The 25,715-nt window shown below is 33.0% G+C and overlaps 4 protein-coding genes across 6 annotated transcripts; all 4 read left to right on the top strand.

Annotated features, from left to right (window-relative positions):
• LOC129901250 (uncharacterized) lies at window positions 1–857 on the top strand. Its single transcript, XM_055976381.1, has one exon. The coding sequence runs from the start codon at window positions 69–71 to the stop codon at window positions 705–707; it is 639 nt and encodes a 212-aa protein (XP_055832356.1). The 5' UTR covers window positions 1–68; the 3' UTR covers window positions 708–857.
• A 4,676-nt stretch (window positions 858–5,533) lies between these two features.
• LOC129900569 (probable inactive receptor kinase At5g58300) lies at window positions 5,534–10,842 on the top strand. Its single transcript, XM_055975571.1, has 3 exons — window positions 5,534–5,864; window positions 7,981–9,309; window positions 9,939–10,842. The coding sequence occupies exons 2-3, from the start codon at window positions 8,034–8,036 to the stop codon at window positions 10,535–10,537; spliced, it is 1,875 nt and encodes a 624-aa protein (XP_055831546.1). The 5' UTR covers window positions 5,534–5,864; window positions 7,981–8,033; the 3' UTR covers window positions 10,538–10,842.
• A 520-nt stretch (window positions 10,843–11,362) lies between these two features.
• Window positions 11,363–15,657, top strand: LOC129901473 (ubiquitin-conjugating enzyme E2-17 kDa-like). 3 transcript variants are annotated; one of them, XM_055976663.1, is made up of 5 exons: window positions 11,363–11,518; window positions 11,728–11,828; window positions 12,734–12,861; window positions 13,885–13,989; window positions 15,161–15,657. In XM_055976663.1, exons 2-5 carry the CDS (start codon window positions 11,759–11,761, stop codon window positions 15,302–15,304), a joined length of 447 nt encoding a protein of 148 aa, XP_055832638.1. In that variant the 5' UTR covers window positions 11,363–11,518; window positions 11,728–11,758; the 3' UTR covers window positions 15,305–15,657. The 3 variants fall into 3 exon arrangements, with proteins under 3 accessions (XP_055832638.1, XP_055832641.1, XP_055832639.1); XM_055976666.1 differs by having other exon boundaries at window positions 15,051–15,177; XM_055976664.1 differs by having other exon boundaries at window positions 11,392–11,518; window positions 11,743–11,828.
• A 2,432-nt stretch (window positions 15,658–18,089) lies between these two features.
• LOC129901472 (pathogenesis-related genes transcriptional activator PTI6) lies at window positions 18,090–19,719 on the top strand. The gene has a single exon (XM_055976662.1). It carries the CDS (start codon window positions 18,655–18,657, stop codon window positions 19,402–19,404), a length of 750 nt encoding a protein of 249 aa, XP_055832637.1. The 5' UTR covers window positions 18,090–18,654; the 3' UTR covers window positions 19,405–19,719.
• The last annotated feature ends 5,996 nt before the right edge of the window (window positions 19,720–25,715 follow it).

Here is a 25,715-nt window from a genome sequence, read left to right as displayed (position 1 = left end):
CAACATTTTGTAGTTACAAAAACTCTCTCAGAAACCCTATTCTCCTGCCTCCGTGTGTCTGTGCCGCCATGGATATTGACAATCCGAGGGCTGAGCAACCGGCGGCAACCTTACCGGCGAAACCCAACTTTCAACCTCTAAAGGCCCACGAAATCTCGGACGGCCATGTCCAGTTTCGCAAAGTTACAGTCCCACAGCATCGGTACACTCCGCTGAAGAAAGTATGGATGGAAATCTACAATCCAATCTTCGAACAGATGAAGATTGATATCCGAATGAACCTCAAGAAGCGTCGGGTCGAGCTGAAAACCCGAACCGACACGCCCGACATCAGCAACCTACAGAAATGCGCTGATTTCGTTCATGCTTTCATGCTAGGGTTTGATGTCTGTGATGCTGTTGCTTTGCTCCGTCTTGATGAGTTATATGTCGATTCGTTCGAGATTAAGGATGTGAAGACGCTAAGAGGTGAGCATTTGTCTAGGGCTATTGGTAGATTGTCTGGGAAAGGAGGAAAGACGAAATTTGCTATTGAGAATGCGACGAAGACTAGGATAGTAATTGCAGATAGCAAGATACATATATTGGGATCTTTTTTGAACATTAAGATTGCTAGAGATTCTCTTTGTAGTCTCATTATGGGGTCTCCTGCTGGTAAGGTTTATTCCAAGCTCAGATCTGTTACTGCTCGGGCTGAGATGCTTTAATTTTTGTTCTTGGATTTATAGAATGTTTAAGTATCAAATTTTTAATTCATATATGTGTTGTCCTGATATCTTGTTTGGAAGATCCTTGTCTATTCAATTGGCATTTTAACCTCAAGTTATGCTTTTTTCAATAGAGATGTTTGAGTACTACTAGTATGGGGTGATTATGTATATGAGGATATGAGTCTATACATACGAACCAAGTTACTATAGCTTAGAATCAATGTTGTGAGTATGATCTTACACATGCATAATGTTGTATGATTATTTGCAATTCTTATGTGCTTTGTCAGACTTTGACATGATTATTGCCTTAAGATAAGTTCGTTAAGTACCAGTGCATATCAACTCTACCAGTCTACCCTAGGTATGCTGTTGTATGGGTAAGGTCTGCGTACACAGAGTTAAACAGCCTTTCTAGCTTCTCGCGGTAAAGCTAAGGTCTGTGTTCACTCTACCCTCCTTAGACGCTAGGTATGTTGTTTTTGTTGTAGTAATAGTATTCAGAGTTGGATGTTTTGATGACTTAATTGTCCATCTCATAGCAACTTATGGCTCAACTGCTCTTCTCAGAGCGGAGTAGAATAGTTTTAGAGATATATTTGATTCTGTAACTCTCAGAATTAGTGCATCACTGGTTCGTGTTTCCTTTTCACTCTACATGCTAGGTGCACAAAAGACACAGCATAAACATATTATTTTGGTTGTATCGATTTTAGCTGCCTTTTGCCTTTCTAAAACTCTGTTATTCATCATCACACGCCCCAATTTTTTCTACCGTGCTTACAATTATTGGGGATGTACTCATATTCTAGCTTTTATACGTATACCTTAAGTGGAGAATTTTCATCCTCCAATCCAACCCAACCTAAACTGTTTCCAGTGAGGGCTTACATAAGTCCATCTCCACTTTTACTCTAGCCATACCAGATCTGCTCTTGTTATTTTGTAGCTTTATCTAATGCTAAAGATGTGCCTACATCAGTGATAACTTCTCACGTAATATCAATTGTGCATATGAAATGCCAAATTTGGTAGAAGAGCCATTTCTGTTAAGCTTGATAATCTTTCAACTTTGATAATTGTCCCTTTTTTTGAGATTGTGTTTGGGAATTTACTCATTTCTTCCTATATCCCTAAAATATGCGTTTGACTCTTCTGTTTAAATTAGCACAGCGTCTTTAGCATGTGCTGCTTCTTTTTCTGTGCTCCATCGTCACAATCTGGATCTTGATAGTAGATAAACCTCCTTGGTTAGTCACAATAATGTTCAAGTAATACACCTTTTTAAATCTGCTAGGTAAAATTATACCATGGCTGTTACCTTATTTGTGGCTGCTTATCGCCAGAGTGGGTGGATAATTTAATTTAACGGTTTGGCCTATTGGATATCGATTTTTAAATTTACTTATCCGCTAGCCAACCTATAAGATATCGGTTGGTTCGGTAATTCATTAGCAATTATCGGATGGTTATCGAGCGGTGTGTCGTCTAATTTCTAATTAATTTTTATGATACATTTTTCACCATTAGTTTTTTTTGAGTTTGCTGATTTGCTCTGTTATAATTATAGAAAAGTAAAAAAAAATTCCTGGCTTTACGGCTTTAGCCTTTCGAAGTTAGAACTAACAAAGGAAAAATATATAATTATTTTTATATATTATGGTAAAATATTAAATGAGGCTAATATACTTAAAATAAAAGTATAATTATGATAATTTTTAACGGGTTAACGGTTTATCTAATAAAAAAATTGAATAATCTGTCTCTACACCAATAAATCGTTAATTATAAAATTTTAATTTGTTTTTCAACTGTTTATTCGATAATTTAATATTAATAAGCTAATTTTGTAATTGATTTATCGGTTACTATTCGGTTTTGAACATCCCTACTTACTTGCATTATTTACTCGGGTGAAATGCATCCAAAAGATGTTTCCAAAAACCGAACACCCCTACTTGCATTGTTTACTCGAGTGAAATGCAGCTAAAATATAAATAAACATAAGAATTAGTTAAATAAATTTATAATTAAAATTATATTATATAGTGTAATTTTTTAATAGAAAAAATATGAAGAATTATCACAAAAATAAAAAATGAATGTTGTTATATATGGTATTAAAAATAATATAAATGTATGTATATCAATGTAAAAGGTAAGAATTTAAAGGGATATTTTTGTCATTTATTTATTTTATCTCGGGATAAGTTATCATAGGGGTGGCAAAATCAAATCCAATTCGCCAAATTCAGCCCATTCATTAGCTCAATCCATTTCAACCAATAAAAAATTGGGTTGATATGTAATCCGAATTGGCTCATGAGAAATCTTATTAAAAACTTTTTTTTCAATTTGATATGTTATATATAGCCATAATAAAGAAAAAAAATAATTTTATTAGGTACTAAAATAGTTTGAAAGAACAAATAAAATAATTAAGCTTAGTAAAAATTAAGCTGGGTTGAGTTTTGATCCGTTATATAACTCATTACCTAACTCATTTTGACTCAAAATAATTTAGATTGAGTTGAGTCTTAACCCAATTATTGTCTTAACTCATTATGACCTGTCCGAACTTGATCCAACTCACTCAATTGTCACACCTAAGTTATCTTAGGATTAGTATATTATCTAAGAGAAGGATAATCTATTTCAGTACTAATTATTAATTTTGAGATAAATTATTCCAAATTTACCAATCAAATAACAAATTAAAATCTCATTATAATTTAATTACAAGACTATTTGATATTATCCTTCGTATCTTTTTTGTCATGTGAATTTAAATTTATCATAAAAATAATTGAGTCACCAAATTACGAACAATACGATGGTGATTGAGTAGGACTTTTCAACGCATGCTTTCTATTGCCCCTAATATAAGTAGTAGATCATCATCATACTTCCAGCTTCCTTTCCTGTTTTCCTTCTCTTTTTTTTCCTCGTAACATCAAATTCAATTTTTTTTACTAAACTTGTTTGGTGAAATTTTAATGCCTACTAGTTATCAATCAATTTGACGTTTGGCCATAGTACACTCCTGCAAAATTACTCCGATATTAACAAGGAAATAATCTCATATGCTCACTCATATCAATTGAATAAAAGAAATAATTTTTTCATATATTTTTATGTGTGAAAAAATAATAATATATGTATGAAAATGAGAATCTCTCCTAAATAAAACATAATAAAAAAGGACAGTCCGGTGCGCTAAAACTCTCGCTATGCACAGGATCAGAAAAAATAAAACATAATACTATAAATAAATTTGTAAAGAATTATAAAATTATATTAACTCTTCCAATATTAAATCCTCCTCTTAATATGCTTTATTCGGGACCATATGCTTCATTCTTTCCTTTTCCTTTTTGTATTTTTCTTATTGACCTGTTCTCATTCTTTTTGGGCACTTTGTTTCTTCAAGCATGACTAGCAAAAAGAGAGTGGCTTGTCTAGAGAATCCTTACAAAAGTATTAACCAAATAACAAACATATTGGGTCAAAATGATTTATTTTTTTTTGATTTTTCATATGGTGTTCAATATCTTTGTGCATTATAAAACGATGCTTTCAATAAGATTTTTTTCATCTTCTTTTTTTTGAATTAGTAATCTATCACTATCAAAAACAACTTTTCTACTTCACGTAAATAAGGGTGAAGTTAAAATCTGCAACTTTACATATATCTTATTCTTCGCAGCGCTGATTATGAAATTATGTCGGGATAAGTTATTTTTATTGTTATGTAATTATTGAAGATGAATAAACATTAAATATACACCAACTAAGCCTTCAACCATCCACCTCCACCTCTAAAAAGGGAGTAGTAATTGCCAACCTATCCTTCTTGTGATCCAACTGTCATTCACAAGTGCAAACTTCACTTCACAATACGTAATTTATTTATTATTACTATTATTACTTTTTTTTGTTTAACTTTTCAGGTAGCATTGTTTTGGTACTTCAAATGGAGCAAATCACTGTGAATTATATTGTGTTAACATTAAAGATATGTTTCATTTTTCAAAAAAAGTGTACAAAAATAATTTCTTAATAGTATATTATTACTCAGAAGGGGAGCCTTGGAGTAACTGGTAAAGTTGCTGCCATGTGACCAGGAGGTCACGGGTTCAAGCCTTGGAAACAGCCTCTGGCAGAAATGCAAGGCAAGGCTGCGTACAATAGACCCTTGTGGTCAGGCCCTTCCCCGGACCCCGCGCATAGCGGGAGCTTTAGTGCACCGGGCTGCCCTTTTTTTTATATTATTACTCAAACAACAACCCAAAAAATAAAAAAGAAGAGAAAACTCAATATCCGCACCGTGATCCATAATTAAACTCAATTTAAGACTCGTGACTTTTCTATATTGCTTCAAGTTTAACAAACATTTTGAAAGAGCATAAAATTAATAGTAAGTCTGAATTTTAGATTCGTAGCATATTATATTCTCGTAATAGCCTTTTTTTTTTGCAGTTGAAGCTGCGATGTAGGCTTCGACTTGGCTCCCAAACCCATGCCTCAATAATTCACTAAACAAAATTTATCAAAAAAACATTGTAATTCTTTAATAAAAAAAATATATAATACAAAAATAATAACATATGAGACTATAATAATAAATCAATTAATTAATTTTAAAAAGAAGTTCACTTTTGGTAACTAAATATTAATCGATGGTACAAAAGGATCCGTCTTTTGACTTGCTGATCGTTTTGAGTCTAATATTAATTTATTTATTTAGTTCAGACAATTATTCTCTTATTAGGTCAGCAACATAAAATAAAATAAAAAAATTCGAGGAATTAAAACAAACAAATTCATTACCAAAATCCTGAAAATCTGAAATCCCTTTTACCTTTTCTCCACCTCTTACTCTTCACTTTGCACTAAACACTCTCATTCTTCTTCTTCTTCCTCCTCCTCCTTTACACCATTAACACAGATCCAAATCTCGTACTCCTTCAGCTCAAGCGAATCGGGTCGGGTCGGGTCTTTTTTTCAGCTTTGAGATATGTGGATGAGCAAAATGTGGTTACAGCAACTGGATGAATTCGATTTGAGGTTCATGGATACTGATAATTTGACCTCACAACCTCAGCATTACTCCTAAAACTTGAAAGGCGTTTCTCGATTTTTCAGTTTTTCGAGGTAATTCACTGCGGCTTGTTATGTATTTTTTTTTCTGAATTTTATATTTTTGTATTTGTTCAGCTCGATTTGTTTTTTGTTTTCTGATAATTTTGGCGGCAGATCTGTTTGCTCGTTCGATTTCAATTTGTTTGGGCATTGTTAGATTGAACACTCAATTTTTGTTTTTATTTTGAAATAATCTTTAAAGGTTTTCTGACAGTATTTTTTGTGTAGCTTTTAAATTTGATTTCTAAAAATAATATGGAAATTCATGTAGAATTCAGGCAGAAGATTAGACCCATTGGAGGGAGGAGTATTAAGTAGCGGGCGGGAGCTAGGATTTTCAGTAAAGTAATTGAAAATATAGAGAAAGAAACTCAATGATAACCTAAAGGGATTCACCATATACTATTTGTAATTTTTTATTTTTTTGAACTAGCATATATGGTATGATTTCCCGGCTTGCACCCCCTGGCTCCGCCGCCGGACTATTAAGAAGCAAGACCATGTTTGGTTCTGCATGCTCTTCAGTCTTCACTGTTTGCTTCTTTGACAATGTGAAAGTATAAAGAATTGAGAAATTGAAAATGTTGTTGGTCCTTCTGAACTGTATTATTGGAGTATATTTTTATAATGGAAGCTTAGGATTCCCTATTACCGGGACCTCATATGACTTGGGGTTGTTCAATAGTCCCAACTTACCAAACTCTCTTTGACATTTACTTGAGAGAAGAATAAATTAAAAAAATCCCCATGATCTGGTAGATTTTTTAATGTAGTTCTTCTTCATCAAATTTTTGAAGCTCCAATCTTGGATAAGAAATATCACGAGGGTGAAAACGTGTGATAGAAGGAATAGTCTAGTCCCGAGTTGACTTTAAGGAGTGGTTATTTTCCTTCCCTTTGCTTATTAGATACTAATCATGATAGAATACTTAAGTGTTAGCTATTTGTATGTATTAGCTCTTGCTCTTCTACTTCAAGATTCTTTATTAATGAAATTGAAAATGGAATATTTGTGAACCAAAGTTTTTCTGTGAATGTTTTTTCTCCTACTACTACAACAACAACAACAACAACAACAACAAACCCAGTATAATCCCATAGTGTGGGGTCTGGGGAGGGTAGAGTGTACGCAGACCTAACCCCCACCTTGAAAGGTAGGGCGGCTGTTTCCGAAAGACCCTCGGCTTTAAGAGAGGACAAGATAAAAGGTCAGATAGGGGCAAACATATAGAAAACAAGATGAAAACAGAAATAACGAAAGGGAAAGTCGTGGTAGAGTGGTACGGGAAGAAAGAAGAATAACTACAATAAATAAATAAATAAGATAAGATAAGATAGATAAGACAGTCAAAGTAATGTTTTTTTCTCCTACTATATAGTATATTCTTTTCTAATCACACTAATACTTCTGTTTTGAGCTGTTTAATATTGTACATGGTTCGGTATCTCTTCGCATTATTTTTTTGGTGTAATCATTCGTCCATCTGTAACATTTTCGCCTACTTCCTTGTGCAATAAGGTTTTCGTTATTTTGGCTTAGAAAGCGATATGTCAAGTTTTCTGGTTTCGCTTTCGCACTTCTCTTTTGCACTTTGTTTATTTCTTGACATTAATGAATATGAGATTGAATAGCTTTTGAAGTTATTATATGTTGGTAGTATGGTGGATGAGATTTTTAACTAAGTCAGCCTAGCTTTCATCATACTATGTTATTTGACGTTTTCTTCTTCTTCTTCTTCTTCTTCTTCTTTTCTTTTTATGGTTCCTTGAGAACATGATTTGTTTTATTAATCTTCTTCTGCAAATGGTGAAAAATTAGTTAAATGTAGAACAATTACTATTTGGCATTCATAAGAAATTATATAAGTCTAATTCATTGCTAAGTGTTTTTGGAACATATGTGCAAAGAGAAACATTAGTTAGGCACATATTAATTGTTAATTGGAATCCATAAAACGTCATCGAGTTTTAGTTCATGAAAATTTAGTGCAGATTCCAAACATATTTCTTGAGGATTTTTTTTTATAATTTTGACCGCATAAATGCGTAAAATGCCATTTTTTATCCTCCCTATCTCCCCTTTAGTGTTTGTTGGTTCTCAAAATGTATATCTTCTGTATTATTCCAGGACAACCACAATACTGACAGCATAGTGGCTTTCAATCAGTTGAAGGTTTCCTCATGAGAATCTACTACACCAATCAACTTCTACATTCTCTTTTTGTTGTAGCAACTCTTCTTTCGCTATGCCTTGGTGATCTAAACTCGGACAAACAAGCCCTTCTTGACTTTGCTGCAGCAGTCCCACATGGCCGGAAGATCAACTGGAATCCTGCCACCCCTATCTGCTCATCTTGGGTTGGCATTACTTGTAGTAATGATGGGGCCCATGTGGTGGCTGTACGACTTCCAGGAGTTGGACTCATTGGTCTGCTTCCAAATAATACTTTTGGGAAGATGGATAACTTAAGGATTATCAGCCTTCGATCCAATCGTCTCAGTGGAAACCTTCCTTCTGCTATCACTTCACTTCCTTCTCTCCAATTCCTGTTCTTACAGCAAAATAACTTATCTGGACCTATTCCTGCTTCTTTTTCAAATAAACTGAATGTTTTGGACCTATCTCATAATTTCTTCACTGGTAAGATTCCTGAAACTATTCAGAATTTGTCTCAGCTAACTGGTTTAAGCCTCCAGAATAACTTGCTTTCTGGACCCATACCCAATATTACTCTTCCAAGGCTTAGACATATAAATTTAAGCCACAACAATCTTAATGGTTCTATTCCATTATCCCTCCAAAAGTTTCCAAATTCCTCCTTTGCAGGGAACTCACTCTTGTGTGGACTACCCTTAAATCCTTGTTCGCCTGTTCTACCACCTTCCCCTTCCCCACCAGCACCTTCCCCAAACACCGAAGAAAAAAGCTCAAAAAAGAAACTTAAACTAGGAGTTATTCTTGCTATTGCTGCTGGAGGGGTTGTGCTGGTCTTGCTGCTAGTTGTGATCATGATTTTGTGCTGCCTGAAAAGGAAAAGGGGTGATGGCAGAGGTGTGCTGAAAGGGAAATCTTCGGGTGGAGGAAGGAGTGAAAAGCCGAGGGAAGAGTTCGGTAGTGGGGTGCAAGAACCAGACAAAAATAAGCTGGTTTTCTTTGAAGGCAGCTCTTACAATTTTGATCTCGAGGACCTATTGAGGGCCTCAGCTGAAGTGCTAGGAAAGGGGAGTTTTGGAACTGCTTATAAGGCTATTTTGGAGGAGTCATCTACAGTGGTGGTTAAAAGACTAAAAGAAGTCATTGTGGGGAAGAAGGACTTTGAACAGCAGATGGAGATTATTGGTAGAGTTGGACAACATCCAAATGTGGTTCCTTTACGTGCATACTATTACTCCAAGGATGAGAAGCTACTGGTGTATGGTTATTTCTCAATGGGCAACTTGTCAATGCTCTTGCATGGTAAGGCATCATATGCTCTCATCGTCATTTCCTTTCTCTATTTCTAATGTTTGGTGGAGTAACTTGATTCGCCCTTTGTCATTGAATGACTAATAGTAAACTCCTAACACAATACAAAATGCACTCAAGTAATCTTCTAAGAATTATTAAATGAATCTAAACAATTTGAGTTTGAAGTTTAAACTTGTGAGCTGGTGTGAAAAGGAGCGTTCTTTCTTGTAGCTTATTGTAAAGTTAGAGAAGAAAAAGTCTTATTTAGAATATATGCATCAGTTTGATCTCTCTAGGTATATTATATGAGTATAAACAGCTCTTATATGATTCCGTATCTATTGTTTCTGTAGCTACATATTGACACTTGCTGGCTTCCTTTTACCTACCACTGGTCCATGCAAGGTATAGTTTATCACTCGCACTATCATGCTGTTTTTCTAACTGGAAAGCTGCTAGTGCTGAAAAATTTCATGCATGATATACTTATTATCTGTCCTGGAAGACTACACGAGAAGTGAACACATCCCCATTCCCTAACCTACATAAACTTATCAATGTAGAGTATACTGCCAATGATCTTATGTATTGCTGATATTTCTGTTCTCTAATCCCTATCAAACCCCACTATCATTTAGGAAACAGGACTCCTGGAAGAACTCCACTGGACTGGGAGTCGAGAGTTAAAATATCTCTTGCAGCAGCAAAGGGGATTGCCCACATCCATTCAATGGGTGGTCCAAAGTTTACTCATGGAAATATAAAGTCCTCGAACGTCCTACTCAAGCAAGATCTGGACGCTTGTATCTCAGATTTCGGTTTAGTCCCTATAATGAACTTCCCTGCAGCCCCACATCGTTATCCAGGGTACCGGGCTCCTGAGGTGATAGAAACCCGAAAGCATAGTCATAAATCAGATGTCTACAGCTTCGGTGTCTTACTACTCGAGATGCTTACTGGAAAGCAACCAATGCAATCACCAGGGCGTGATGACATGGTTGACCTTCCTAGGTGGGTCCAATCTGTTGTCAGGGAGGAATGGACATCAGAGGTTTTTGACGTAGATTTGATGAGATTTCAAAACATTGAAGAAGAGATGGTACAGATGCTGCAAATTGCTATGGCATGTGTTGTAAGGGTTGCGGACATGCGACCCAACATGGAGGAAGTTGTTAGAATGATTGAAGAAGTTAGGCAATCAAACTCTGAAAATAGGCATTCTTCAGAAAGAGAATAGATCCTATTATTCAAATGTGCATACCCCTTGATTCCTTGGATTTCTGACTTACAATTTGTAAGTGCTGAGAAGTGCATTCCATTCGATTCGATTTGATTACCCAGTGCAACAACATACATGTTTTCTTTCCCTAAATTTTCCCATTCAATCCTATTGACAAGTGTATCTAATGAAAGTGTGGATTTGTTTTCCTTAGGATATATAGTAAGACAAGTTGATCTTCCTTTTTCTTTTGGTTTTAAGAACTCGTCATTTGTTGTAAGATTTAGAAGGTGTTTGGATTTTAAACAGTTTTTGGCTTTTAAGCTCTTTTTTATTCGCGTGTTTAAGTTAGAACCACAATAATTCAACTTCAGATCACCAATACGAAATTTGAACAGTTCCAATTTCATGAGACTATATTTCTCAAGTTTAAACTATAAAATCGACTTCTTGATACTAAAAGTTAATAATCATAAAGTTTGAAATTGAAAAAGTTAACAACACAATGTCTTTAGTTTTAAACTATAAAATAAATTTCAAAACATAATATCCTGAAAAATTAACTTCAGGACACATTTCCTACTGTTTGAGGGTGTGGAAATTAACGTTGGTCGTGGCTACCTAGTGCCATTTCCACAAGAGATGTGCACATTATTACTCCAATAGACTATTTTAGAAACTTTGCTCTACGAATAGTCTTTGTATAGATAATGTAGGAATAATATTTATTCTCTTTTCTTTTCGTTCAATTTATATGATATATTTGATGCATTATATTCTTTTTTAAAATATTTTATAAAAATTTATATAGCTATAAAATAGATAATTTAAAATAATTAAATAAAAGTATCTGTATTTTCTGGGAACAGTGTGTCCTATAAATGGTAACAGAGTGAATATAATTATCCCCTTTCTTCCATAGGATTGGCTCAAAACCTATTCCAAGCTGTGCCAATCTCCATTCAATCAATTGTCTTCAACATCTTCTTTCTTTCTCAGGTACTTTTCTGCATATTAATGTCAATTAAGAAGATCTAAGAGTTCACATGAACAATCCGTTAGATCTCGTATTTTTTTCTGTTTAATTTTTGATAAGCTTCAGTTTTCTAATTCTGTGACCTTATTTTGTGTGTGTAACTGTTTTCTACTTTACTTGAATTCTGATATCTGTGGAATTTGATGAAAAAAATGTATTTATATTTGGTTAGGGCTTTGATTTGAAGGTATACGGGCTGATTTATGGCGTCGAAGCGCATATTGAAGGAGCTTAAGGATCTCCAGAAGGATCCTCCCACATCATGCAGCGCTGGTATGTCGACTCTACCTCCTATTTTGCCTTCCACTTCTGGTTGCTGAGCTTATGTGCTAGTTTTGTTAGCTGAAGACCGATAATTAGGTCAGCGGGATTGAATTTCTGATGTTTTCTGCTGCTTTTGTGAGGCTAATGCTGCTAAGTCTGATTTAGTAATTTGTTGAACCTATTTCTGTTTCTGTACTAGCAGAATCGCATGATTTAAATGTTTGTTTCTATAGAATTAGTGGCATTAGCCCCTCTGTGGTAGCCTAGTTGTCCAAGAGCTGAGTTAGAGTAACGATGTTAGCATTCAAGATTCAAATCTCAGTAGAGGTGAACTAGGTGAATTGTTCCCATTTGGCTATGCTTTGGTGGACAAGGTCATAAGATACATGTACTAGTTGGAGGTAGCAGGTATTGTTCATGTATTCAAGGTGTCTGTTTGCAAGCTTGGACACTAATGTAACAAAAAAAAAACACTAGTGGCATCATTAGTAGGTTGATCCCTTAAGAGTTAATAGCAGCTGAATGCAGATTTGGTTATTTGTATATATATTTTTTCTTTTTTTACTTTTTTGTTATATGATAGTGGTATCCGACCAGCTTGTGCTCAACCCTGGTTGTATTGCATCTTTATATTGGTTTTTCTTTATCGCTTCTGAGAATTGACATTCAATATATGCCACTCTGAAGATTCTGAATGTTACTTATAATTGTCTATCAAATTTCTGTATCGTTCGTTGTTGTACTTCTCCTAAGTCCTAACGTATATTGTCATTTGTCTGATGAGGAATTGCTATTTTCTCTTAGATTTAGGATTGGCTTTAATTAGCTGAGTGTGATTATACATTTGTTTAAGTGGGTACTTTAATCACATGGCTATTATGTTGATATTAAATAGCATATTTCATTAAATACAGGTCCAGTGGCTGAGGATATGTTCCATTGGCAAGCAACGATCATGGGGCCTACAGATAGCCATTACGCTGGAGGTGTATTTTTGGTCTCAATCCATTTCCCTCCTGATTATCCTTTCAAGCCTCCAAAGGTATGCCTATGCTTTAGAGTATCCTTGTCCATATCTGTGTCTGTTCCTTTACATTCTTTATTGTTATAAGCTAGAGAGTATCGTTTTGCATGAATTTAACCAAAGACAAAGAAATCAACTGAATGCATCTCAAATATGTGCATATAGGTTTCTAAGATAATTTTCTTATTTTCTTAAAATAGCCAGGAACTTTCATGGATGACACCTCACCGGCTTAGCTGTGTCCATATGTATATGTGGCGCGATAAAATTGGCTGATATTAACCTTCAAATTATTTCCTACTTCGAGATGTCTAATTTGTTTTAGTAGAATGTGGAGTTCACCTTGGCATGCTTCCATCAGCACTGAAAAGACAGCATTGAACGAGAAGAAAACTAAGGCAAGGCTGGTGATGTGGTATGAAGGGCTCAGAGAGAGCGCTAGCATTAGAAATGCTGACACTTTCTTTGTCTGCACATGGTTTTTTGATTTACATACCACAGAGACAAGTCCGCAGACATACATGGTGGAATACACTCAAAATTGACATAAAGCTCCATCTCCCTTTGGAAAATTTCATGAAGCCTTGGATACTAGTTACTACTGCCTGTAACTTCCTTATGATCTTTTCCACTACTTGAGATGACATTTGAAGCTTTTGTTTGAGAAGTTTGTATTTTCTCTGTTCTCTTATGTTCTGATGCTAGAGTGAGCTGGTACTTCAGGGTGCTGTTCAAGATTATAGCTCAATCATCATGGGCATAACATTTTTTGTCCATTTTGTTTTGTCATGCCTATAAGTGTGCTAGTCTTTTGCAGCACAGAGTTCTTGCAACATAATGTAGAAGATGGCTGGCATTTGTTTGCTGCTAGATTAGGTTTACCTTCATGGTGGTTCTGTAGGTTCTACGGATTTTGTTTTTTTAGGCACTGTTTGAAATTTGCAGATCTGCTAATTCTTAAAATGTGTTTGAATAATAGTTGTTGCCTGGGTTTTGTGGTGATCAGACAAGTTTGATCTTCTTGTTGTTTATTTGTTTCAGGTTGCATTTCGAACTAAGGTTTTCCACCCTAACATCAATAGCAATGGAAGTATATGTTTGGATATACTTAAAGAGCAATGGAGTCCGGCTTTGACCATATCTAAGGTTTGGATCTTCGTCTTTGTTTGTGTCCAATTAAATGTTGCTATTTTTTTCCCTGGTCTTTTCTCTATGAAGGTGAGTTCTAGCCAGAGATTAGGTCTAACAAAATGAAGATGATGGTGGTGGTGCGTGATATGATTTGGTGGAGAATGGTGAACTTTTGATATGTATTATTGTCCAGACCTGTCGAGTCTTGATTTCCCTCTTTATAATTAAGGACTTCGAGCCATTGCAATCATGGCTTAAAGTATGCCAAATAATCCGACCTGGGAGTATACTTAGTAGAAGAAGCTTTATGTCAATATAAATGAATGTGAGAACTGTACTTGGCAAGTTATACTGTCTCTTTACTAATGTGATGGCATGCTCTGTAAATAGGGTGGTTTAGACTGGTATGTTTGTATTTGAAGAGCAAGTGCAAGCAGACAAAACTTCGAATCAACCATTTTTATCAAGCCGTATGAGGAGAAAGATAATGCCAATCAGAAGGAAAGATAGAGTAGAGGAGGAAAGAAAAGTATCATCATTTTAGAAGAGTAACTAAACAGCCTTTCAAAACAGACCTTACTTCTACCTTACCTTTACCTTTTAACTCAGAGGTAGAGAGGCCATTTCCGATAGACCCTCGACTCAAGGAAATGTAGTCCAAAGCAGTCGAATTCAAACAGATATTTATCATACTATGCCCTTCATCTGCATCAACATCAACTGGAGGGAAAATGGAAGACCGAAAGAGACAAAATGTGCCATAAGTAGTTCACCTAATTTCTACCAAAGATTTAGCAGAAGCAAGTAAGAAGTGCTAGTCATTATGCATTTGTTGTATTGGGTTTCAGAGTTGAGGTTTGGGTGTTCAGGTTTAATTGAAGTGAAAAGATTAGTGGTAATATTGAGCTGTTACTGCAGGATTGCTCTTTTTGCTCCAGAAATGTTATACCTACAACTCTCAGATAATCGACTTATTGAATTCTTCTATTTTATGCTCTTTGTTTTGCTTGATGTCTCTTGTTTGCATATTTATATTAAACTATCCAAAATGTGATGAAAACCAGTTTATGTACCAGGTCACCACTAAACTTTCTGGCAAAGGGGCGAGGGAAGAGCTTCTCTGAATTATCTTTCTTATTTCAATTGTCTTTTGGATTTTGTCTCACGGGGCTATTTTATGTTATAGGTCCTGTTGTCCATCTGCTCTCTATTGACAGATCCAAACCCAGACGATCCACTTGTACCAGAAATTGCTCATATGTACAAGACTGACAGGGCCAAATACGAGACCACTGCTCGTAGCTGGACGCAAAAATACGCTATGGGATGACGGCAAGATTGTCCTCGGGTGTCTGAGACACTTCCAATTCAACGACTTCATTTTGCTCACTCCTAAGTGCAGTGTCTTCATTGTGCTTTGGATGAAAGAACAAAATGTTGGTAAGGAAATCAGTTTACGTAGACTCTCCTATCATGTCAAGGTTGTTGAGACCGAGATCTTTCAATATGTGAATATCTATTTGTTGAATTTTAGTGAGGGGAGAACCAGAAATGTAATTTTACTTTTGCTCCTTCCTACGTTTTTGTTATTTGAATGTCTTGTATGGGTGCTATCTTTTGAGTGGCAAAAATTCCAGTGGTTAAACTGCAACTATTCTCCGTATGAGACCATTTTTCTGTGAATCTGTTCTGTTATAAGTTGTGCAAAGCAGGTTCTTGAAAATCTGTGTAGGTAAACGACGATGGCTCGCTGCCCTCTTCCATGAGATAAGTTCTCCCTTGTATTTCAGTGTTTAAAGTTTGATTTTTTTTCCCCCTTAATGTGTGCGGAGATATTGGGGACTCTGGATTCAAGGCTTTTGGTCATGTCGTTTTAGGACAGCTGCAAGAAGTGCTGACGATTCAGCTGGGGATACTTAATGTGTTGAGCAGATGATTCTTGAAAAGTGGGAACCACCGTCTGCAGGACGTAAGGGCGACTGACTCTAATGCACTGAGGTCATTATCTTAATCTTGGGAATCGTTTACTAATGAAGTTATTGTGCTAACTTTCTTATCGCATCCCCTCAATTTTTTGAAGAGGTAAGCACACGATAGGCAGTGTGTCAATAAGTCATCTTTAAATATGCGGTAGTAGTTTTTTTTGGAAGAGTAGTTTGTTCTCTGTCTAAAAGTTTAGCTTGTGTGTGGATGGGTCACTATCGAGAAGGGTCAATAGGATGGTGGTGCAATTAGGAAGCGCCAGATGTTGGAGTTGCATTATTTTGAGGCAATTTTTCTGTTCGTATAATTGAGTTGAAATTAGAAGGTAAGCTGATTGTCACTTAATTTACAAGCAGAAAAGTCTTCAGCCTATAGATTAGATTCACATGCCGTGCTATCAGCTCTTTCTTCACTTTGCTTCTTATTCAAGTCAAACGTTTCGATATCTTGGTATAACTCGGGTCACTTGTGTGAGACAAAGTAAATCTTTTTGTATGTTTAATATGCTATGTAGTACTCCCTCGATCCAACAATAATTGTCTATTATTGACTTGACACATGAATTAAGTAGTAAATGATAGAGGTAATTTTATCAAATCACTCTTATTAAATATAATTTATCTAAACATTGAAAAATGAATAGTATTTAAAAGCAAGGGTAAAATAGACACATTATGGTAAATTATTTATTAATTTTATAAATTAGATAAGTATTGTTAGACATTTTAAAATAATATAGTGGACAAGTAATAGATAAAAAAGAGAGATTAATAAATTGTTGCCTCCCAAGAGAATAGCTTCTTTTTAGCTTTCTCATGGATTTACTAAAGGTAAGGTTCAAACAGGACTACCTTTGGTAAGTTCTGTGGTTGGTTGAAAATTTCAAAATAGTTTCTTCCTAATTTCTCTAATACTTTTGTGGACTGATATCAAGCCTTCATTATAATTATTATTCAAAAGGTAGGACCTTAACTCATTATAAAACTTCAAAGAATCCTAGAGAACCAATGGAGGCTTCCTTGCAATATCCTATTCCAAAATCAAGAGAAAATTGTGCAAAGTTAGGTAAAAAGCAAAATGCAAGACCAAAGACTTTCTGCTATGCGTAAATACAAAGACATAAAAGAAAGTCGGGGCTGCGGGGTGTGGGGTTGGGGGTGTTTGACATGTCCAAAATCACCAGCTGTAAAGAAGATCCTCCTGTTCTTAGTCAAGTATAAAACTAATATTTTTACTTCGTTTTATTTCTATTTATGTAACACTATTTCATTGAATACATAATTTAAAAAGATTAGAACGTATTGTCTAAAATTAGACTTAAATATTACGTGATTATAATAAATCATATCAATAAAAATAAATGATAGTTTTAAAAAATGTAAGTTTTTTTTTAGATAAAAAAAACATTTTATAAGACAAATTAACAAAACGTGTCAAACAAAGTAGGACCAAGAAGATCCTATACCCATTTGATCCACACTCTGCATTTAGTCCACTTGCACAACACTTCTCTACTAGCTGCAAAAATTCTGTAAAAAAAATATTGAAGTTATCAACATTGATATTGTATAAAACTTTATATTGTTAAATTAAGTTTTATATAAAAGTAATTCTTTTATACTAACAAGCTTGACTTTTTTAAACAAAGAAAAGGATTTGAGAGTCAGTAAGAGAGTCATGACACCATCTCAAGCCCACTAGACTTGATTTCTTGCATTGTTAGAACTCAGGGATAAAGTAATACGAGACTATAGAACAGAGCATGGTCAAATAAGGTCATTAAACAAATAATTTTATTTAAAGAGGAAATAAATGAGGAAATTATAAGATGAAAATCGAACCTTCATTAATAAAGTTAAAATTCAGATAGTCAATCAATTCAAGCTACCAAAATTCTCTAAAAATTGTACTTACGTAACTTAACCTCTTTTAACTAGAGAGTCAAATTGTCCAACAAGGCAATTTTTTATTTTTTTTTGTTACCTTTTTTAGAAATTCGCACATTTTTTTTTGCTTTTTTTGACATAGTAATAGGCAAAAAAATAAAACAAAAGCGTATTATATCTAGTATCTAGTTAAATTTTATTTATTATATTGTTAATTATATACCTTAAATCCAAATTCAAATTTTGTTGTGTTTCAAATTGTATGTCCCAGTGTGGAATCGTATCCAAATCGGGCCCCAAGCTGGTATATCTACGTGGTATATGTGGCCTTTCAGAGTTGTATATTTCTGCCCAATTGCCAATACTCAGTGCACTATATATCTTGAGTGGAGAGCAAAAACTCCTACCTTCTCTGTTTATAGCTCCTCACTCTCATTTTCCTCCCTTTGGCTTTAGTCTACTAATTTTATTGCAGAAGAAGAAGAATTATACTCAGAGTTAGAGCTTATTTCCCGCCAAAACAACAAAGAAATTAATCTTTTTTCTTTTTCCACCCATCAACTTGTTTCGCAAATCATTGTATTTGTACCAGTGTACTCTCCAACTTTTTCCACAGTTTCTTCTTTAGCAATAATATTAGTGACTAAAGCCCATATAAATTTATTCACTCCAACCAGTTCTTGATTGTTCTGATACTGCAAAAAGATGGAAAATTTTCGCTCTACTTGTATGATGGTATTTTTTTTAATGTTTTTTCTGTGCTCAATTTGTTCCTTTTGAGAAAAAATCTTTTGATCACTTTGGTGTAGCCATGACGGAAAATTCAGTTCCGGTCATTAAATTCACCCAACACATAGTAACTACAAACAAGCATGTTTTTAGTGAGCACAGTGAAAAACCCAATTCAGAGACAAAGGTTTTACAGAGAGTTGTGAGGATTATACTTACAGATGCTGATGCTACAGATTCTTCCGACGATGAAGGACGAAATACTGTACGCAGAGTGAAGAGGCACGTGACGGAGATCAACCTCATGCCGTCACCTAAATCGATAGGTGACAGAAAACGAAGATCGGTTTCATCAGATTCTGACGTCACTCGCCGGAAAAAGTTCAGAGGCGTTCGTCAAAGGCCGTGGGGTCGTTGGGCAGCAGAGATTCGGGACCCGACCCGGGGGAAACGGGTATGGCTGGGAACTTATGATACACCAGAGGAAGCAGCTACCGTTTACGACAAAGCTGCAGTTAAGCTCAAAGGTCCCGACGCTGTTACCAATTTTCCGGTATTAACAACGGCGGAGGTAACTGTAACGGAAACGGAATCGGATTCTGTTGCCGACGGTGGAGATAAAAGCGAAAACGACGTCGCTTTGTCACCCACCTCAGTTCTCTGTAACGATGATTTTGCGCCGTTTGATAACCTGGGTTTCTGCGAAGTTGATGCTTTTGGTTTCGACGATGATTCACTTTTCCGGCTGCCGGATTTTGCTATGTCGGAGAAATATTACGGCGAAGAATTCGGCGAGTTTGACTTTGACGATTTTGCCCTTGAAGCTCGATAGTAGAGCGGGGGCTATTTCGTCTATTTTAGTAAGATGGGGGTCACTGGTTAGTTGACTGGTGACGTGGCATTTTTTGCGGAAATATATATAATGATTAGCAATCTATTCATACGAGAAGACTTTGTGAGAGATTTTTGTTTTTGTTTTTAATTGTGGGTGAATATTGTAATATGAAAAAATTTGTATGGTGAAATTGAAATAGAGTTAATTAATGATGAAGAGAAGGAACGTTAAGGGGAGAGCGTTTAATTTTTTACGATCGAGGTGTGTATTATGATTCTAAAAAAAAATAAGTTATGCTTTTTATGTCTGAAATGTTAAGTTGAGACTTTGTTCGAAAACATCAATTCTGTTTATAAAGGAGATCTTCTAAAATTATATTGGATTTGTTTTCTTGTAAAAATAAGAAAATTATATCATATACCTCTAAATTGTTAAATATGTTTCTTCTTGAGCTTCAATGATATAATTATGTGCACTTATATTCTTTTGAACGTGTAAAAAACTTGTTGAAGTGGAAACAAACTGTTTTTAGGTCTATTATAATTTTTTTTATAAATAGTCAACAAAGCTACTATTTTAAATAAATTTTGTTAGAGCAATCTGCTAATCTAAAAAGATGTGTTCAATGAAATAATTTATTGTATTTTGTTTGAGATTTAAAACATTATATTTATTATTATTATTATTATTATTATTGTAATATTTAATCTTTCTAATGAGTGAAGAATTTTTAAAAATGCTACTCTGTCAATGTATGTGGAAAAAAAGTTGACCATAAGATGCACTCTTGAAGAATTTGTATTCTTAATGTGATGGAGGAAATTAATGACACTACTTACTATAATCAATTCCTTTACTCCCTCCAATTCATATGATGATATTTAGTTTTAAAATATACTATTCTACTTATCAATTTTTAACTTGTTATATTTATTAAAAAATTAATTATTAATATGATGAGTTTATTATTTTATTTTTATTAATTACTAAAGTCATAATTCAAATTTTAAAATATTTTGATACTAAAAATATTAACTCTTTCAATAAATTAAGAATATAATAAAAAATAAATAAACTTTCTTAATTTATCAAATTTAAAAAGTAAAAAAAATCAAATTAATAATTTTTTGATAAATAAAAGAAAACAGAGGGAGTACTAATTTTTCTTATTGGATGTCCCTTAAAAGACGACATCAATATTATTCAGCATTTAGATATTTTAATTTCAAGCCTATATATATGTGACACCCTAGTGGGACACGTAGCTACAAACAAATAGAGAATTGAATTATTATTATCAATGTTATAGCACAGCCATAAAGTGAGGGCGGCTAAGGAGTAACAAAAATTCCACAAATCAAAAACTTTAATATTTTCTCCGTTTTAAAATAAGTTGTATTTTCAGCTTAGATAATGAATACATCACTTTAAAAAATTACTCACTTCGAGAAAATATAAAAATATAATTTTTAATGATGTAAAATATCATGTATTAAACAAGAGTTATTTTAGAAATAAGAAAGATAAAAAACAACACTTATTTTAAAATGGATGAATATGAATGAAAAAAAGAAGATAAATACGAAGAAATAGGATTGAGTGGGGTCCAATGGTTGGTGACCAAAAAGATCCGAAAGCAACTCTATATATAAGCCGCCTTCCACTTAAGTACTCCACTTATTAAAATGGGATTTAATTTAATTTATATTATATGAATGGATAATGTAATTTTTTTTATTATAATAGTATTATTATTTCTTGTATCAGGTTGTCGACTTTGATTTCTCAAAGTGTTTGATAGTATTTGATTTCTATGTGGTTGATAGTTTGATTCGATGCAAAATTTATAAGGAAATTAATTAGAAAATTTATGATCTAATAAATATGAAAATATTATTTCATTTTTTAAGTTTAATAAAATGCTATTTCAAACAAATGTCACAAAGAATGATAATATATATATATTATTGGTATATAAAACTTAAGCTCATTATAAAGATTGGAAAAGTGAAATTATCAATTACTTATCACTAAATGAATTGATAATAATTTTTTTATGTATATATTATTGTTACTTTTTCTAATTAAGAATTTTAGTTACCTTAGTTGAAGTTTTATTGAAAATAACTTTTTAATTTTAAAAATAAAAATAAAATCTGCATATATATAATTTTTTTTAATTTTATTTATAAAATTACACTAAATATATTATTTTTTGAGGGGAACATTAACATTTCTAAATTTAATGTTAAACTTAAACTCATCGCAAAGATTGTTAAAGTAGAATTTGGAATAGAGTTAAGACTATGACTTTTGACTATAGGGGGTCATTAACAACAAATTATATAGGGCCCTAAAATAAGAGACAGGCAATATAATAATGATCAAATAAGTTTAGTCGGTTTCTTAGTTGACTGATTCAATTGATATTTTAAATATTCAATTTAATTTGATCAATACAATATAATTAAAAAAGAAAATGTCACTTTTAGATGTGTCTCTCCTTTTGGCAAATCCACTTCATATTTACTTTATGTATATTCCTTTAATTTAGAATCAAAGTGTCTATTATAGTGGAATGGGTTATCAGATAATTGTAATAACAAAAACATGTCATTATTTTTTCTTTTTTCTTTTTTTTTTTGAAGCATTTCAGTGAACAGATATCTTTTTGTTATCGGTCTGTTTAACATGAGGTTTTTAATAAATTTTAAAGTAATGAAAAAATTGATTGTAATTAAAAATAAAATATAATAAATAAAAAGTGAACGGTTTCAGTTTCTTGCTTATTTATAAAAAATATCACATTGTTACTGCTCTTTCTGAAAATAACTAATGACGGAAGAGGATGAAGAATTTTTTTTTATGGGATATTCTATTTAACTATTATTTATGTAATACGACTTATGAAACTTTATATAATTAAAATTTAAGCATTTGTATTTGAAAGTTAGGTAAAAGTGATTGAATTTAGCCATATATGGATGAATTGCAGGCAATTAAGCTCCCATTTGTATATAAATTTTGAAGTTAAAACTTGAAAATTTGAGTTTTTGAAATTTGAAGTTGTGTTTAAACATGCATTTCAATTGGAAAAGATTTGAAGTTTTGTGAGTTTGGAAGTTCCAAAAAAAACAAATATTGGAACTTGAAAATATTTGAAGATTAAATTTTCAAAATCTGATCAAAGAGATATTTAAAAATAATTTTTCAAAATCCATGATCAAAAGGTAGCAAAAATAGTTGAGCTTTAATTCTCCTATATTTGAAATTGGAAAATAATAATTGAAACAATTGTGTTGGTTGCCAAGTTTAGTTTATGCTTCTCCTAACACACAAAATTCAACAAGCATGGTATGTACTATGTATACTGATGATTAGATTCAAGACAATTGGAACTTCATAAAGACTTTGTAGTTTCCTACTGAGTCTTCTCTTTCTTTTTCAAGAAAAACAATTCAAATTTTTCCACAAAACAAGTACGTTAAGTTTAAGGAAGCCACATTTGTATGACTTTTCTAGTCATAAATAATAGTGTTGTCTTCTGTCTTCAACTGATAGAGACATGAAAATATGACATTACGGTTACAAGCAAGACCATTGTTTTATCAGAAAATATTTATTCCTATTCAATATTTACACGAACTCAAATTATGAAGAGTATAGGATGGTGTAAATATTGTTGGGTTTTAAAGGTGTAAATGGGAAATGAAAAGGTTGCGACTTTTTCAAAAAAGTTGTAACTTTTTAAAAAGAGTTGCGACTTTTCTGAATGATTGTGACTTTTGAGAAGGGTTGTGTCTGTTCCGATAAGACACAATAAGCACATGTTCACACTAACCTTTGTTGTCTATAAATAGATGATTTTTCTCTCATTTTTAAACATCAAAATTTCTCCTCCTTCTGCATATATATTTTCTTTCAAACAAAGTTGAGTCTTTGCGTGATTTTGTTGCTGGCTTTTGAGTTCGCTGAAATTATTGAAGTTTGAGGTACCGCTACTTCTTTAACAGTTTATCCGTTTTATCTTGGGAGGAAATAATCCATAACCTCGGGTACAGTGAAGGGATTAAATTCCTTAAGGACACACAGTGAATTCTGTGGACTCGGATACTATTTTTTTATTTTCATCTTTATTGTTTCTGATTTGGTAACTTTAAATCGACCAAATAATTCACATACATGATAAAAGAGCATTCCAGCCCTAGTGTACTTATCCACTGGAGTAACAAATATTTCGTATCGTAAGATTGTTTTCGTGTTCTATCCCCCAAACCTCATTCTTCTTTTGCAAATTGGAATTTTTATGCCCTAGGTTCATTTTCAATACTGAATGTTACTGACATTTATAGAGGAGCATATTCAAATATTCAATGAATAAGTTATGGGTTCATTTGAACATATAGTTTTTTTCTTAGTTTAGACTATGTAATGTCTTTAAAAAAATCATATTAAATATGTATGATGAATATATTTTGAATACAGTAAATTTGATAAAAATGATAGGCGTAATCCAAATTTATAAAATTCAAATTTTAAATCCTCTTTTATATTTATATATAAGCTTCTATGAGATAAATAATTGAAATGTGCTCCCTTAAAACTAGAGGCAAACCTAAGATTTAAAAACTCATGAGTTCTATAATACTTGAACTTTATGAACAGTTGACTTATAATAAAAATAGTAAAATGGAGTGCTAGCCAAGATTGACCCCAGGTCACGAGGGTGGGTTCTTGGGCTTATACTAGTAGATCGTCGACCAGATGCACTTCTATGCCTACTAAAAATGCACTTATTTTTATATTCAATCTCCAAAGTTAACGGGTATACGTACCCCTCCACCTATACACGTGGGTTTGCTGCCTCTGCTTAAGACTTTTGATACACTTGGAACTAGGGGTGCTCACGGTTCGGTTTGGATCGATTTTTATTTAAAAAAATAACCAAACCAATTGAGTCGGTTATTCAAATTGTCAAACCAAATCAAACTATATCGGTTTTTACTATTCGATTTTTGTCGATTTTTATCGGTTTTTTTGGTTTTTGTCGGTTTTTAAATCACCTTGTAGACACAGTTGGAACACTCAACTTATTGACATTTTCTTAAATATCCTTTTTATATTAACTTGCCAATATATGTAGATAAGATAAAAAACCCTTATGAGTTGATCAAACTTTTGTTTAGCCAAACATTCTCTTTACATATTATAGTTATACTGTCTATTTTATTTATATAATGATATTTGAATAGCGTATTTTTTTTCTCTAAAAAAGAAAGACTTTTGATGAGTACCAAAAATATTTTTCAAATTTGTGATCCCTTATGACTATATAAGAACATGCCATCAAGTGTAATATGAGAATCTTAGAGGTAAAAAAATTTGCAATACGTAAATGTCATTTATTGAATCATATAAAAAGAGTTTGTTGTAACTTGGGAGACAATGAGATAGAAGTAATATCTTTTCTAAATCACAACAACCCATTGAATCTTATATACATTTCACTTGCATCTTCTTCTTTCTTCTTACCCCAAATATTGAGCGACGATCAAGTTAATGATTAATTGAAGGACAAGAGGAAGTTGATGAGATGGTAAACATCACTCACTTAAGTTATGAATTCGAGTCATTAAAAAAGCAAAAGGATGGGAGCTCCAACAGGGAGGAGAAAGACAAAAATAATAAAATTGATTGAAGAACTACATAAAGTGACATGAAATAAAATTACAATCAATAATTTTTACGTATAAGTAAATAGTTCTGTAAATATTTTTTTTAATCATCAACAAATAAATCACAAACTCATTTTTTATATGTTTATTAATTATACTCGAGTTAAATTTATCTATCCACTCTTTAACTCCCTTTACATGTACAATTACTTAAAAGCTAATATAATAATAATAGTAATCTATCTATATTTATACTATATTAAAAGCATTAATGTCCTTAAAAATGCCGATTGAATTTTTGTTTTTCACTAAAATACTCTATTTTAGACAAAATCGTCTTTTTACTATTTTTCTTCAATTTATACTATTATTTTAATAGTATTAAATATTGACCATAATAAACATAATAAAGATTAAATGGAGAGGATTTTCTTATTATGGTTGTATTCTTACACGATTTTTTTTCCCAACTAAAAAGATTTGATCCAAAAAAAAAACTATATTAAAAGCACGAAGGTCCTTGAAAATATTGATTGAATTTTTTGTCATTTATTAAAATACTCTGTTTTAGACAAAACTTTTTCAACCAATTAAAAGTGATAACGTAAAAATATAATTTTTTCTTTCAATGCC

The sequence above is a fragment of the Solanum dulcamara genome, chromosome 8 (genome assembly GCF_947179165.1).
Source record: "Solanum dulcamara chromosome 8, daSolDulc1.2, whole genome shotgun sequence".
Classification (NCBI taxonomy): domain Eukaryota; kingdom Viridiplantae; phylum Streptophyta; class Magnoliopsida; order Solanales; family Solanaceae; genus Solanum; species Solanum dulcamara.
The sequence above is the reverse complement of the archived record's forward strand: the minus strand, read 5'-3'. Positions and strand labels throughout refer to the sequence as shown.